Source organism: Fusarium subglutinans (assembly GCF_013396075.1).
Source record: "Fusarium subglutinans strain NRRL 66333 chromosome Unknown NRRL66333_c0000045, whole genome shotgun sequence".
Taxonomy (NCBI): Eukaryota; Fungi; Ascomycota; class Sordariomycetes; order Hypocreales; family Nectriaceae; genus Fusarium; species Fusarium subglutinans.
The window spans coordinates 135,370-151,435 of record NW_023502108.1 but is presented as its reverse complement, the minus strand read 5'-3'; the positions used below and the strand labels follow the sequence as shown (position 1 = coordinate 151,435).

Below are 16,066 nucleotides of genomic sequence, written 5' to 3'. Positions count from 1 at the left end.
GCAACACTAAATTGTTAATTGGAGAAATACTGGGGATGAAAGTTAGGCCCTGTTACTGAGATGGGCAAGAGGCGTCTATACATTCTTGTCTGGAAGTGTTTCGTGTCCTCACTAACAAAGTTCTACAAAACTCCGCGAGCTTAAGCATCGTGACAAGAAGCCAGAGTGTGGGTGCCCTCAGCCCCAACATTCTCAACCTTACATGCAATCAGGCCAGTGAGAACTTAAAGAAAAACATGCAAAATATTATGGGATGGACGTATTGAATTGAGACTACAAACGACAGGTCGTCCCCACGAGACAATACAAGTCATGCATAGGGGGCTTAGCGAATACAAACCTTATAGAGTACATTAATTGCCTGTGATACAGCGTATCCTCAAAGAAACATGACATAATATCGAGGGGAAGATAACCTTTAGGCCAATAGTACCAGGGCAGTGTACCTACCACATACCTAATTCGCCAGAATCGGCTGTGTACGCTAGAATTATGGGTAGAAAGTGATGATATGCCTGGAAAGGTAACTTGAAGGTCGCTTTCTCTCGTATCATATAAAGTATACTGAGCTATGTAAGGTGCTGTTTAACAATATCTCACTTATAGCTTTAATTTCGACCCTGACGCAGAGGAGGGAATGATAAAGTACTTCCTTCTGGTATTATCAAGAGCCCGTTAAGATCTTCCAGCTTTTGGTTACGATTATTGAAGAATTATAAAGTACAAGAGAAACTATTTACTGAATGCGATCCCTTATGCCCATCGTAGCAATCTCAGTAAAAACCATTATTCATCTCCAAGACGGTCCTAGTTCACAAGTACGATTCCATCAACAGCCCCCAAATCTTTTTTTACTCATTCAACATTCATAAATACTCACATCACCTAATGTATATTAATAAACGACGTGATCTTAGAAAAATAAATGAAATTGCACCGATTCCAACATGTATTCCACGGATAGAAACAGCCCCGGTTCTCGGCGGTCATCATCCGTGTCTCCGTCCCCCAACGGATACAGAAAAATACTCGGAAACGCGAACATCCATTAGATCCTTGACAAGATGCGTGTCAGTCCATGCCTCATCCTTCCGTACCTACACAGTGAAATGTTTCTATTCCAGAGAGTATTGCTTCTGTACCGAAATCGTGGGGTAAGAGAAGAAAACAATATGTGAGGGATGCTATCGACGTGGGACCCGCCCCATGAAACGAGGTCAAGAATGCACGAGGCAAGGGTGAAACTATCCGAGAAACAGATTTCTAGTGTGGGTGAACTTGAGACATGTTGCCGATAGACCGCAATAGTTGGGCCGTGTCAAGGGAGCGACAGAAACAATTGGTATTTCATTAGTGTTGCGGAGGGGAATTTATTTGGCACGTCTAGTTGCACAAGCATTCTCGCCTTCGGCCCGGGCAAGCTGGAACGTGGATGAAAGATGTTTCGATTATTGATTGTAGATCGCTCGCCTGTTGATACTGTTTGCCAGAACCGAGTACGTGGACTCTCAAGGGTGAATCAATACGACAGCTCAGCCATCATGTTTGAGCTTTAGATAGTAACGTGAGTTGGCTGGTTGCTTGTCAGCTCCTCAAGGAAGCGGAGAATATCATCATGAGTTCCATAGTTGCATCCTCTTCACGGCTGCGCCGACTTGTACTCACAGTACAGACTAATTTTGCACTCTAAATAGTTTACACCCAAAAGTCTAGACAGACACATAGAGTTCACACTTCGGATCTAAAAAAGGACATGGCTGCTTAGAGCAGACCCAAATTTAGACTCTGGACGGGTAGCTAGATGACACTAACCTCATCCGAGTTAGCTAGATCTCACGTTGAAGTGGCTGGTGACTCTTCACTGTGACGTTACAGAAGATAGCTGTGGCGGTGGGTTTGTGGCGCACTTAGTTATGTGGACCTGGGGAAAGCTCTCTTCGCTTCTGCAAGTTCAAACCATGGCGTCATCCAGTTTGAGCCAATCCATGCTCATAACGAAAATCAGCAATAATGGAATAAGGGTTCACGGGTAGATCATTGTCAATATCAAAAGACAATTCTGAACGCTGGAATTGATCAAAGGCACACAGCCTCTCAACTGGCCTGGATTTAGACTACTACAACAAACACATTCCAACGAGACGCCTCGACCGAGAATGGACGCTTTCAGTGACTACCTCCTGTACAACCAACATCCATAGCCAGCAAAGATAGTCATGCTCGTCAGAGAGTAAACTCGTAAAGCCGACCCTTGGCGACTCAGGACCGCGCTCATACAATGATATGAGGCTATCAAGAGCGGAGCAAATTGATCTCATCTCGGACGGAAATGTCATTGTTTTACATACACATCGCTTCCGGCCGTACCAGTACGATTTCGTCAATGTAGCCCAGAATATCTTTCACTGTGTTCATCCTCGCGGGCTAGAATGTCCTTTAGCCTTATCAAATCGACATGGTCGAATGCTCAGGTGCAGAATTTGATACTGGAACAAGATTCTCCGTGTCCATCATCATCTAGCATCAGACCAACCTGCGACAGCGGTTCTAGCGTATCAGAGTTGAGTATTTGGACCCTTGGATCGAACCCTTGTTTTCTTGGCGCTTTGCCGACTAACCTGAGACTTAGATGTCAAGGGGTTTTCCGAGTCGAGGGGATCGAGACCTAACGGTTGAAAGCTACAAAGGGCGAAGCGCAAAGGGAATAGAATGACGGCTGTATCTTATAGATCCCCATGTCCAGGGATGGACAAGGGAGCTTTAAGGTTGATAGAGTGAATATCTTCAAATGAGGTCTCAACAAGATGAGCACCTTTGTCGTGCGAGTTGAGACTTTACCCGGCAGGGGATAAGTTTAATGGGAATACGTCCGAGAACAAGGTCACCACTAATTAATTAGATTGATTTTTGAGTCAAGACTTTTTCTTCTGCCGGAGAAAAAAAAAACGGTCGTGGTTCATCGTATCTCGCTCTCCAACCCGATGCAAATGTCGGTCTGGCGATACAAAAAAGGCGATCAAAGTGGGTGTATGGAAGTATTCGGGACTGTATGATATGATTGGTCAGAATGCGTCCTCCTGGTACGATACCAAGGCGGATCACCGATGTTAGCGGGACCAGTTGGAGCAAGAGACTCGTCGTGAGCTGGAGAATGGGCGCTTCATGAAGGAACAAGGTTGCCCAATCTTGATCGTGTGTTGTCAAGTTCCTGCATCACAACTAATGCGCGGCACAACAAACAGTGTGCCACTCAAGAAATACCTTTTGGTAGTCTATGCCTCAGATTCCTCAGTGCCTGCGTTAACACTGCACACTACACACTCCAATGTTGCATATTGTTGCATCGTCTCCGCTTGGTGAGTTGGCAGGATAGTTACGGATACACTCAAAGCGCCTCGTCTTGGTATGCAGCATCATGTCTTCTAATGCAGTCTAATGGATACAGCCATGCCGTGAATGGGTTGAGATCACACTAGACGATGCCTTGAGCAGGCTGGCGCGGTAGAGACCCATTCTCAGGCGTGATTACTCAAGATCGACCAGATCAAGACCAACAATGAATGTCAACTACACTGTCTGCTACTTTGTGTGAGTTGTAAGTGAGTTGTCTCGAGATGTATTCCTCTGTGGGTGTGGAGCGTTCGGATGTGGTTTGACGCTGAGCTGGTGATGCGCGAAAACGAGGTCGCAGAGACAAGACCAGCTGAGCAACACCACGGATTTTTTTATCAGTTATCATCGACACCCACCGCGGTGGCCTGGCGACCCAAATGCAACCAGTCTCTAAAATACGGGCGGTAACAAATATGATACAAAAATACAAGGGCCCTGGACTGTCATCTCTTGATACCTAGTCCAGGGCCATACTTTTCACCCGAGATTTGAGTCTCTTGTGGCAAAGGGTTGCAGTTGCAGTCAGAGCCTCGACAGGGAATGCATTCAAGGTTTTTACCTGTGCAGATCATGAATGACTCTGACTCTGACTCTGTCGAAAGAAAGCGGTGTCGAGGAATTTTCGGAATTTTTCATTATCAATCATTCTGTGCCTCGCCTACAGTTGCATCTGCAGCGACCAAAAGATGCCCAATCATGCATTTGGGTGCAGATGCACGTTTGCAAGTCCGTCTTTAACTAAAACTGCAAGCCTCGCAGCAGGGATAAAAAGGGCATCAAGTCAGAATGCTATGGCTCACTGTAGAAGCTCGACATACAGTGACTCGGGTCGATGTTAGTCAGTATGATTTATGTGAGTGATTGACCTAAAATGACGAACTAGAAGAGGCTGGTTATTCCTGTCCACGTTGTCTGGTGACGACGCCATATTGATAAACCAGTCAGAGGTAAAGACCACGAGGGAACCCACGAGGTTGGTGAAGATCGCATGCAAAACACATCAACACAGTAACTGCATACTGGAAACATGAAATGTTTGTACTTGAAGGCATTTACGTCAATCTCGACACCTCTAACATTCGGAGTTTGCCATCCGGTAGATCATATTCATACAGCAAACGCACGAGACTTTAAACATGTAAATCGGGATCTGAAGCTGCCGATGTCTCTGATAATGATTCGTAGCGAGCGAACAGGTCTCCCAAGAGTCCTGGCGTTTAATGCCTCGATATCACAATCACTATTCATCCTTTTTGGTGTAGCGTGGGGGATTTGAAACGGCTCGTGGACGGCACAAGACTCAATACAAGACAGAGGTCAGTGCCAAGGCTCACTCAGGTGGCTCCAGACTCATCTCGAGACTCGGGGTGGAGGTTACAGTGGCTTTTTGATGTGTCTCTACGCGTGGAAGAGTCTCTTGGTCTTTAAGGGGTTCTGGTCTACTGACTTAAAGACTATCGATGTTTGTCAACTCTATAGCCAGGCTGGTGATGAGGCTACCTACTCCCAAATTCTATCGCCTCTTTTTCAACGACTTTTCTGGGCGGACTCGGACCTAATTGTGAGGAGGCCCCCATAGAAAATATGGGATCCATCCTTTGATGGAGACCCTGCCACATGCCCTGCCATGCTCTTCGCTGCGCTATGCCCCATACCCCTGCCACCATAAGCGCCCCTGCCTCTCCCAAGTATACAGTGTGAAAAAATTACCCTCTTCACACGGCCATTCTCGTGCCAGAATGTGGCTCAAGTGGATCACGAAGGGACCTGGGACCTTGGCTTGGGCTGAACCTTGTGCTGCTGCCCATTTGGCTTGCAAGAGTCTCTCAGGGACTTGTCTTCATATTAATGGATGACACTCCCCAACCTCATGGAACTATTCTCCCTCTGTAATATCCATTCAACTCAACTATCGATTTCCAAGGAACCCTTCCCATATACCAATACAAGACAAAGACATTCTTTCCGTTTTCGTCTCTTTTGTCTGGCTTTGTCTTGTTCTGTCTTGGATCCATTGTCTCACTTTCGCTACCGGCCACTCTCAAGACCGTCGTCGAACACCACCTGACTACGAAAGACCTGACGACATTTGTTCACGACTTTGCTTCCGCTCCCTTTCCTCTATACCCCGCCCTCTTTACAAAGGGCCTGCTAAGGGGAATTCAATAATTGTAACAGAGATCGACAATGTCTCTAGCAGTGACGCAACAATCACAAAGGGAGCTTGATGCACCAAAACTTGATACTGCTCTCGCCCAACGGGTACAAACACAGTCACAGCCCCGATCTCAAATACAGTCTTTATCCGTCGAGCCTCCTATTTATTCTCCTTCCGCCGATGCCGACTCGTCTCCCGAAAGCACACCTACAACAATGATTCCTTCACAACGACAACTTTCTGCAGCTCCTGCGCTGCCAGCCAAGAGCTCACTCCGAGCTTCAAGATGCCTCGATGGTCTCTTGACACACAAGCTTACCCCCGAGGGTCAAGCTCCTTTCTCTACTCCCCATGATGTCTACCTCTCCTCAGAAGAAGATGCGTCCTCTTCCGCCGATGACTTTTCCGATTTCGAATTCGACTCTGGTAGCGATGAATCCCAGTCAACTCGAAGGGGAAGTCATGAGGACACTGCCAAGGTCGTCTCAGTTGTCTTCTCCGGAAAGCCTTCAGTGATTGATCTCCCTCGACGATCAGTCTCTCCCAGCATCATCAGTGAAGCTTCTTCCCGACCTTCTTCAAGAATGTCAATTTCATCTCGACCTCCTAGCCGCCTCCGCAGAACCACCACTCTCCCAGTCACCCTTCCTGTGCTCGACCGACGAATGTCCTTCTGCACAACTTCTTCCGGATCAGTCATGCACCCACCCCGGACAAGTAGCATGGGAACTCGTCTCGAGAAGCAACGACCCGATTTTCTCAGCATTGACCCCTTCGCCAAAGTTGAGCCCGAGGTTAAGGAAGAGGCCACTGAGAGGCCCAAGACACCAAAGTCACCCGGTGTTTTCAAGCGTACACTAAGCTTGGTCAAGAAGCGAAGTCGACCTTCGCTCAACACCCATTTCGCCAGTCAATCCAAGGATAGCCTTTCCCTATTCACACCCACTTTCCCCATGGAGCAGGTTCGAGAAGAACCAGGCACAGACTCCGAGGAGAGAGCCCCCAAACCCATTCTTCAGAAAGCGCCAACCTATCACGAGTTCGCCCAAAGGAGGATGTCTTCAGCCCCAATGTCTCCCATGTCACCTATGTCTGAACCCGGATCTCCAATGACACCTAATGGCACACGCAGCCGTTTAAGGCAAGGATTGGCAGCAGCCGCGAGAAGGCGAAGCGTCAAGGTTTAAAGACCTTACCTGTACTTTTACGAATTATGACTTGGGCAAAACGGATACGGGTGCTAGACGCCTCTAATATTTCTCCTTTGTTACTATCTTCTGTATTGACCGAAAAAAGGTCCTAGGGCAAAGGAAACAGGCGTTTTATGGACATATTCTGCTGGACAAGAAAAACCGGCGTTGTATTGTATTAACTCACCACTCGAACTGAGAATGGCGTTTTTGGGATATATCAAACATGCTTTGCAAGCATCACGACCTTGGACAGGTCTCTTGGATGGATTTTTGTCAGCTAAATTGTTAATGAAGAACCGCAAAAAGACGGTCAGGCATAACATGAATGGAGTTTTAGCTTTGTTCTGATGAATAACAATATTACGATTGCTGCTACACATTTTGACCGACCGACTTTCTGTGATATGTTTGTAACTTTGAGGCTGAGACTATTGATTGTGGTGAAGTGGTTACCTTAGTTCGGCGCGGCCGCTACAAGTACATGAGTCTGGGGTTAAACTTAAAAGCCACCGACAGCATCGTCTTGTCGACAGACCGGGAAAGGCTGCTAACCTTTTGATCGGGCATTAATAAGAATGATTCTAGAACTGTTTTATCCGCCTTCGGAATTCAAAAGTGTTATGTTGTGTTGTGTCTGTGCTGCCTCCATCTGATACTGATTCCGGAAATGGAATACTATATGCAAATGCAATGCATCAATGACTCTATCGTCTGTATCTCGTCATGAACTGTTGATCATGTCCCCTGTTACTTTTTGCTTCTGTTGTTGCGGTGATGAGGAACATCAGATCAAAGACAGGGTGTAAGTGAGAGCTACTGTGGGGTACTTGAGGAAACGCTCAATAATGGCGGTGGGTAAAGTAGATAGGAGTACTTGCCGCATTCGGTAGGTGGGAAATGAATCGACTCGGTGAGGCACGTCAAGGCAATTTAATATGCCGTAGCGTTATGATTTACTGTTAATCTCGGGATGTCACCAGAGATGAAATTAAATTCTAGAAGATGAAGAGAAGGCATAACCGTTGATGCATGTTAGTAGTTATTGTCTCTCCATCTCGAAATAATTCATGCCCTTCTCAGGATTAAACAGTGAGTGTCTTGGTGAATATGCATAGGTAGTAGGTACCTGCAGATCTCCCCTGAGCGGTCAACCCCTGTTAGCTCGTCCTCATCGCTGCCATCATCTTTGATTGAGATCTGCCCCTTGAATCCAATCCTAATCCCCAGCAGTAAAAAGTAAGAAAACGGCACGGGAGGATTGAACCATCGGGGTCACTTGTCACTCACACACACCCAAACTTACTGTACTGTATGTACTTGCGAATCTGCCCTGTCAATCCGACTATTTAGTTAGTTCATCGCTAATTATATTTCACCGTTCTTGAGTCAAGGTCTATGCTCGAGCACAGTCAGCAAATCCTTAGAGCTAGCCAGTCAGGGGAAGCTCGAATTGCAGTGGAGATGGTGATTCTGAATTACTTGTGGGTATGGATATGCGAGAATGTCTTTGCTCAATGGGGTCTACGTTGTATTTGCCCGTTCCTCATGCTACTGTGTGACGATGTCTTTGCTTTCTTTTCATGAGACGTTGGCCCACGTGGGAAAAGCAATGAGGCGAGAGACATGCATGGGTGTGGTGTGATTCGTCTCGTATGTTTCTCTTGTGCCTTTTTGACTGTGTTTCATGATCCAATTGAATTGCTCAATTGATCGTATTTCAAGTGGGTTTCTCATAAATTCATCCCAATTCAAGAGCTTTCATTGTTAGTCGCCTCCACTTTGTCTCTCTCTTTGTCACTGTCACTGTCTCTGTCTCTCTTACGACTCCATGCTTCTTCCCTTGAACTCTGCGACAGACACAGCTGTATCAAACAGCGTCAGTGTCTCAAACAAGACTTTCCTCAGCCATCAAGCGACCGTAGCGGCTTCAACACGAAGAACCTCTTGCGTGCTCCGTGGGGGCCTCTAGCACTAAAAGAGGCGCACGTTCATTTCCTTTCGATGCTTGGACCACTTGAAGGATGTTGCGCTGTGTCTTGCATGAGAACGCGGTGCTGTTGAGAATGTGGCTGGGTCACCGTCAGGGGAAAACGTTACGGCGCTTGACTTTGTTCGAATTGTGGCTCCAGAAGCGCAAATAAACGCCAGAGAAGGGCGGTCAGAGTTGACGATGGAGCTTGCATTTGAACGATGTTACTGAGACTCTAAGAGAGTTGCACTCTGGAATATAGATTGGCATGAGTGCTCGCAGATCTAGCGTTTTGGCGTCACGAGTCACTTGACGTATCTGGAGGACCCTGAAACATATGGTGGACGATCATGCACTACGGAGTACACTGCACTGTGAAATACTGGTGATCCTCGTCTGGGGGAGATTGGACCTTTGCTGAATAACGATCGGCGATCAAAACTTCTCTGTAGATATCTAGTCTGTACTACAACTTCGACGGACTGATCTGAGAGCTGGCATCTGCGACGGCTTTCTGATGACAGGTGGAGAAGCAGATACTCGAGTATATGAGGACCTACGACAAGTATAATGATGGACACTAGGATCTGGGGTTCTTCAGCGTCTTACATATGTTGACTAGGTAGGGGAGGATAGAAAACTCGGGACCTCGATCCTAAATGACAAAAAGATTTAGGTAATATAGCCTAAGCTTAGGATAACTTTTACTGACTTTATTTTAACATCCTATATCAAGGTCTGTTGTTTTCTTTGCCCCCGAGGGTTGAGTAGTTGTGCCTGTCTGGAAATGCTCCACAAGACCTGACCTCAATAGTGAAGCTATCTCGAGACCCCATCCCGGTACGTGCTCGAGTCCCAAGTTGGTGGACAGTGACACAGTACAGGTGAAGAATGAGTACAAGACTGTTGTAACTGCGATATCCCGACTTGAACAGAGTTTCATGGTTCGGATCTGGTGGCAAGGTCTGAGCGGAGTTGGAAGTGAAACAGAAGCTTGGACAGATCGGTGTTGGAGTTTAAAAGCTTAGTGCTAGAAATAGCATTGACGATGCCGAATTGGTGGATTTGTCACGTTGAGTTGGGGTTTCAGGTGTGTTTACCTGATGGAAGCTCTGGCTTTTCTAGAAGAGGCAAGGAACACGAATCGACGGAGCTGAAGACTCTTCAGCACATCGGCAAGTGAAGGACTCGACTAATAAGTGTCAACCGTTGACGAAGACCCCATCGCCTCAGGTATGTCAACCAGGCAGCCAGTGCAGAGGCGCAGTGAAGAATGAAACAGACTATTACACGTGATAGTTGTTTATTGTCTTTTTGAGGTGGACAACTACCTATACATTTGAGGCTTAGTCAAAGCGAGCGACATCATTTTACAGATGGTGATAGTAACATGCAATCAACGTTGAGTTCAGCCACAATTCACTATTATTTCATGCATTGATGGGCTCAAGGCATGACTTTAACAAAAAGGTTTATTTGAGCTTGTTATCGCTGAAGAAAAAAATTATCGAAGTGAGCTAGGAGTAGTGAGGTAATTATTATAGTAGTTCCATCACCCAGAAGTAAAACTGGGAAAGCAAGTCGTAGCATTTCTAGGCAAAGAATTAGTATTTTGAAGGTATATACAAAGTATTTCAAGGAACTTACCATCAGGCCACCCAAAATACCACCGACCTGGGCCAGGTATTTGACATGTATCTAACGCGGGTGATCGAACCACTGGATGAAGGACATACCGACCACCAACTTGGAGAGGAAAAGTATCGTGAGATTATCGAGTTATGCACTTCTGGTGCCATCATTAAGCAAGACTTTGTCACAGTGTGCCGTGCTTGGTCCATATACCTTTGCCATCATCACTATATTGCTGAAAAGAGAAGCCTCACCGCAAAAGACAGTCAGGTATCACATTGACACGGGCACATAGCGTTCTAAGACACGAAGCAGATGGTGATAGTGTTGAACTCTGGTGTCTGCGAAAGCACTGAAGTCACGGCCTGTTGCTTGAGCGCTTAGTAGTTGGTGTGTTGTGGCGTTTCTCTGATCGGAAGTATGTAACGAAATGGTTACATTACTGGCTAAGACTTTCCCAGTAATCTGGCAGATTGGCGATGCATGGGACGATTTGGATGAAGTTTCGAGGGTGAGTATAACTGTCGGATACAATTAAGGCTTGTTTCAAATATGGGATAGGAGTTGTATATGATGAGGCATGGATTATCTACAGAGAAAAATAACTATAGGGCTGATATACAAGGTGATACTCATTGCAGTTAGAAAAGAGAGACAAGAAAAGAGTACTTCGGTTCATCCTCACTGTACTAGACATCTTGATTCTGATCGCTAAGCATGAAATATATTCTCCATTCGGATGATCACTACATTGATATGATCTACGATGGTCTTGATACTGGGAAATTGATCCACCTGGCACCCAAGGCCAAGCTTTCTCTTTGGCAGTCAACTACTCATTAACTAAGCTACTGTTCTACTATATAGGTTGAATGTATCACAAGACGCCAGGCTAGAAGAGAGACCTCTTGAATCTACTTGGCATTTCCGGATTCAGAGCGAAGGAACCCATATTCGTGGTTCGAGCTGAGCAATCCCTGACGATGAAGCCTATGGCAAGGCTATTGCTATCGACTTTGGCAAAATATAAGAACAATCGGCTGCTCATATCCTCGTGGCCCAGTTTGCGCATAGGTCAGCGTAATTTCGTGCATTCGACTTGACCCGTACCTTGACGGTGTCAGGTTTGTCATTCAATAAGGGGGGCGCCAGAATCATGGTAGTTATTGCAATGGCCCTCTCAACACTCATCTACTAGGAAGCCACAAGAAATTGACGAGTACAGAAGTCGGGGTGGACCGCAGTTTCGACAAAACCTCGTAGCGACAACAATATTTGAAGAAATCATGACGAAAGGTTGAAAATAAGGACTATATGTTGTGTTGACATAATCTAAGAAGAGAAGTAATGCCTTTCTTGATCATCTAAAGAGTGTTTCCATGCAAGGTATGAGCAACATAATTAACCCAATTACCAGCTGTAGTCTACCTGCTATCTAGGGCCAAGTAAGACTACCCTGTTGTGTACATTTTGCCCTCTTCTTTGGCATATAGCGCAATGGGACAAGTTGAAGAGCCGAACACCGAAAGACAACCAGAATTACCATTACTGCATGTTCATATCCTTCAGCCAACACCACTACCACCGAATACTCTCATGCATGACAGGATCCTTTGAGTCCTTCGAAAAATTGAGTCTGATAGTGTTGGTGTCGTTGTCGTCTTTTAGATTTGCTCATCAAACTGAAATGTTGACGATGCGAAGGCTGTTCAGCCAGAGCAGCTCAGAAACGTCATGTCTTTAACCATGGTAACAGCAAGGCCAGGCCTGAACGCGAGGAACAATAGTCTTAAATACAAAAAATGACACGTTTATGACAGGTTTGAGAAACGAAGCGATCGTGCTCATTATGGTCGTGGTGGAGAACAATGAGTGAGGAAGACGAGGTGCGAGAAGAGTGTATATATACCTAGGTATGACAAGGTGAGGGTGTGTGCAAAAACTTACGCCAGCTTCGGGAAACGAGAAGGGAAATACCCATGCAGAGCTTAAGTCTTGAGAAGCGCGGAAATGAATGAATGGGGGGAATTTGAAGCCTTAGATTCGATCAAGACTATAATGAGGAGATATATTTGTAGATTAGTGGTCATAGACGCGGTATTGGGTGATGAGAAGCTGAGGTTCTTAAGCTGGAGAAGCAGAGGAAAGAGAGGAGAGGGGCGCCAGGGTGCAAGACTTCTGATATTGAATTGAGGTGCTAAAAATACTTAGTCTAAGATTATCTAAATCTACCTATACTAAATTATGCTAAGTTTACCTAAGGCTTTTTGTCACCTAGGAGAGAGGTCCCTAGAGGGGGTGGGAATAACGAGGAAGCTGGAGCTGCATTGCGCACGGACCAGATCCGCAATTCAGCTGTCTCGAGTCCGCCGCTTCAGGGTCCAAGTGCCTGGTAGAGAGGCCGGTGGATATATCTTCCGAGCATCAACAAAGACGTCGTCCAACTTCATATCACTCAATCAAGTGCGCACAGAGAGCCATTACAAGAAAGTTGCCTACCTGCTATATTTGAAGTGCTTATTTCTTCAAGGTACAATGCACGGACTGGCTGTAATATCGAAGAGACTAAGTCAGGTCGATCCAAGCTTGCCTCGTTCAAACTGCTTCTTCAGTTTCCTCCCGGTCCGAATATTGAGCAACCCTACAAGTGTTGAGATGCGAGTCTATTGGATTGAATACTAATAATCATCTTGGCATTCATGACCTTCCAAAAGGCTCTCCCAACATGCATCTTGTCAATAATGACTGTCTCGAGTCATGGAACATCCCCATCATGGCTTGCCCTCAGGTAACTTTCCAAAATTCCTGAATGTCAGCACAATCTATATTGTCACTTTATTGATGAGTATGTATGCGAAAGAAGGCCAATATGAGGGCTGCTGTATTGGATTGTGGTTATAGCTTGAAACCCTGGCAATGGGCTACAGCGGGTGGCCAAGTCAAGCTATTGCCCATTGTACTGGAAATTCAGAAGTTATTGTTGCCATCCAATTGCAAAAGTCCTCCCTCGGCCTTTTTCGCTTCTTTTCCGAATCACTTTCGCATCCTCCCCTTTACTACAAAACACCACACTACGGCCTACCACCCTTTGGAACACATACAGCTATCCCGGCTTCTTTCTTCCCTGGCTAGATACTTCACGGCATTCTATCGTCACTGCCGTCAAGTCAGGTAGCGATCCATATACTGCTATATTGTCCCAATATGGCAGCTGAACAAGCGAGCCCAGTTCTGGTGCTGGGCATCGACTTTGGTACCACGTAAGCAACCATCCACTCTTGATCTGTACTCTCTAATGTCTTCCATACAGATACTCAGGCATCGCATGGTGTAGAGCTGGCGATATCAACGAAATCAAGTTCATCACCAACTGGAAAAAGCGAAGCTTCGCCCAGGGAGACAAGCAGAAGGTCCCCTCTGCGATCTTCTATCATCACCTGAATGATGAAGACCCCGAATGGGGCGCGACAACTCCGCAGGATGATACTGTCCTTCGCTGGTTCAAGCTTCTTCTCGTTGATGAGAAAGATCTCCCGGACCATATCCGACACTCTGTTCAGCTGAAGATAGCTCGGGCTCTGATGTTGAAGGCTAACAAGACTCCAGTCCAGATCTTGGGCGACTATCTACGACAGCTTTGGCATCATTGTCGTCAGAACATTCTCAGGGCCGAGGGTCGCCGAATGATGACGGTCTCGACTGTTCACCTTGTTGTCACTCTCCCTGCTATATGGCCATACTACGTTCGCTCCAGAATGACGGAGGCTCTGGGGCACGCTGGTCTTCTTAATATCACCAAAACTGGACATACAACTTTGGCCTTTATCTCTGAGCCCGAGGCGGCTGCTTTGACCTGTATCAAGGAGAACGCCGATCGCTTCAATGTCAGAGTGAGTTCAAAATGGTCTTTTATCACTGGCCTGTAGTTAACCAAGTCTAGGTCGGTGACCATTTCGTCATCTGTGATGCAGGAGGAGGGACTGTTGTAAGTTTCAGCTTTCCTCTCCTTGCGAAGTGTTTCTTACAAGATAGGACCTCATCACCTACAAAATCGAGAAGCTTGATCCTCTCATTGTGAGTGAGAGCGTCAAAGGCGATGGTAAGTCATCTGGGCCGCTGTATAATGCACGCTTGACTGACCTCGACCAAGGTGGCCTATGTGGTGCCATGTTTCTTGACGAGAGGTTTCTAAAGCTACTCAAGGAATCGATCCCTTTTGAGGCTCAGAAGAGTCTTGATAAGCAGACATTCCCCAGGATCATGGAGTCTGATTGGGAGAGTGGCTTGAAGGCCTCCTTCTGCGAGTCCAGCGGGGACTTGCCCCTTCAACTCTCGTACAACAGCCCCGTGGACACTGATTTCTTCCCCTCCAAGTTCAGCATTGATGTGTAAGTGCCTGAAATGGCCCCATAATGTTACCCTGGGAAGTGTTTGTACTTTTCCATCGAGACCCTTATGGGCATCTCCATTGTATCTACCTCGTCCTAGCTAACTGAGTGCTAGTTCCAAAATCCGCGAGAAAGTGTTTGACCCTGTGGTCGAACAGGTTAAACAGCTCGTTCAGAAGCAGGTGGATGCAGTCAAACACAAGTACAAGAAGAAGCCAAAGGTAAGTCTGTTCGTCATCTCGTTCAATGACAGACTGCCTAACGTCCTTAAGTTCGTCATCCTAGTTGGTGGCTTTGGAAGGTCTCTTTATTTGCATCAACACCTTCAGGATGCTGTTGGCAACAGAGTAGACGTTCTTCAACAGGACGGCGAAAAGCCGTAGGTCATCTCAACGCTTGTTGAAATTATGCTTGTTGACAATTGTGTGTAGCTGGACCGCTGTGCTTCGAGGAGCTGTCCTACATGGACTTGCGAGAACCAACCATACCAGTTCAATCAAAGTTACCGTCGCCTCACGTGTGTCCCGTCACAGTTATGGGACCCTCGTGAACATTTTGCCCTTTGATGCCAAAGAGCATGATGTCAAGGACCGCGTTTGGGATGACGGCCAGCGGGAGTTTCTTGCTGTCGAGCAGACACGGTGGTTTGTTGAGATCGTAAGTCACATGGCCCCGTTTATGTTAATCTCTAACTTCTCTAGGGTTCTTCTGTCTCTACATATGACCCCGTTTGTGCATCCTTCTGGCAGGACCTCACGAGCCCCGACCAGGATCTCCAAATCGACATCGTTACCTCGGACGCTTCTACTCCCCCGCCCCGTAAGGACGATTCAGTTAAACCTATGTGCATCATCAAAGCGTCTGAGCTCCCCAAATGGGAAACCATACCGGTGTGGACCAACGAAGACGGCCAGGTATTCCACCGAATTACTTACGAACTGCGCATGATCAGCGATGGGTCCTCCATGGAGTTTCAAGTCTTCCACAAGAACAAGAGCATTGCTTCTGGAAGTGTCGCTTTCGACTCTACCAGTCAGAACGATACTGATGACGAGGACGACGTACAGATGGGCTCTCCTCAACCATTGAATAACAACGACAATGGCAACAACATCATCGACATGACCGACATCGACAGCGATAGCGATAGCGATTACGTTGAGGCTGAGGAATGAATAGGGGATGGGGTCATGGCTGCTGTGTGAATGCGACCCAAAGAGCTCAAAGTAGCTCCAAAGGGGTCAAAGGGGTCAAAGGGGCCCAATAAGCGAGTCTCATTGAGGAGTGAAATTCTTGGTTGGGGCCATTACGAAAGCTCACGGGCATTGCTAAG

General features: G+C 46.6%; 2 protein-coding genes across 2 annotated transcripts; both read left to right on the top strand.

Annotated features, from left to right (window-relative positions):
- Positions 1 to 5,580: 5,580 nt before the first annotated feature.
- On the top strand, positions 5,581 to 6,738 carry FSUBG_5000 (uncharacterized protein; the record flags this gene model as incomplete). Its single annotated transcript, XM_036683051.1, has 1 exon — positions 5,581 to 6,738. One exon carries the CDS (start codon positions 5,581 to 5,583, stop codon positions 6,736 to 6,738), a length of 1,158 nt encoding a protein of 385 aa, XP_036539479.1.
- Positions 6,739 to 13,549: 6,811 nt separating this feature from the next.
- On the top strand, positions 13,550 to 15,908 carry FSUBG_4999 (heat shock 70 kDa 12B; the record flags this gene model as incomplete). The annotated part of the gene is made up of 9 exons (XM_036683047.1): positions 13,550 to 13,605; positions 13,656 to 14,235; positions 14,286 to 14,330; positions 14,378 to 14,444; positions 14,496 to 14,733; positions 14,849 to 14,954; positions 15,006 to 15,112; positions 15,165 to 15,390; positions 15,435 to 15,908. The coding sequence occupies 9 exons, from the start codon at positions 13,550 to 13,552 to the stop codon at positions 15,906 to 15,908; spliced, it is 1,899 nt and encodes a 632-aa protein (XP_036539478.1).
- Positions 15,909 to 16,066: the final 158 nt, after the last annotated feature.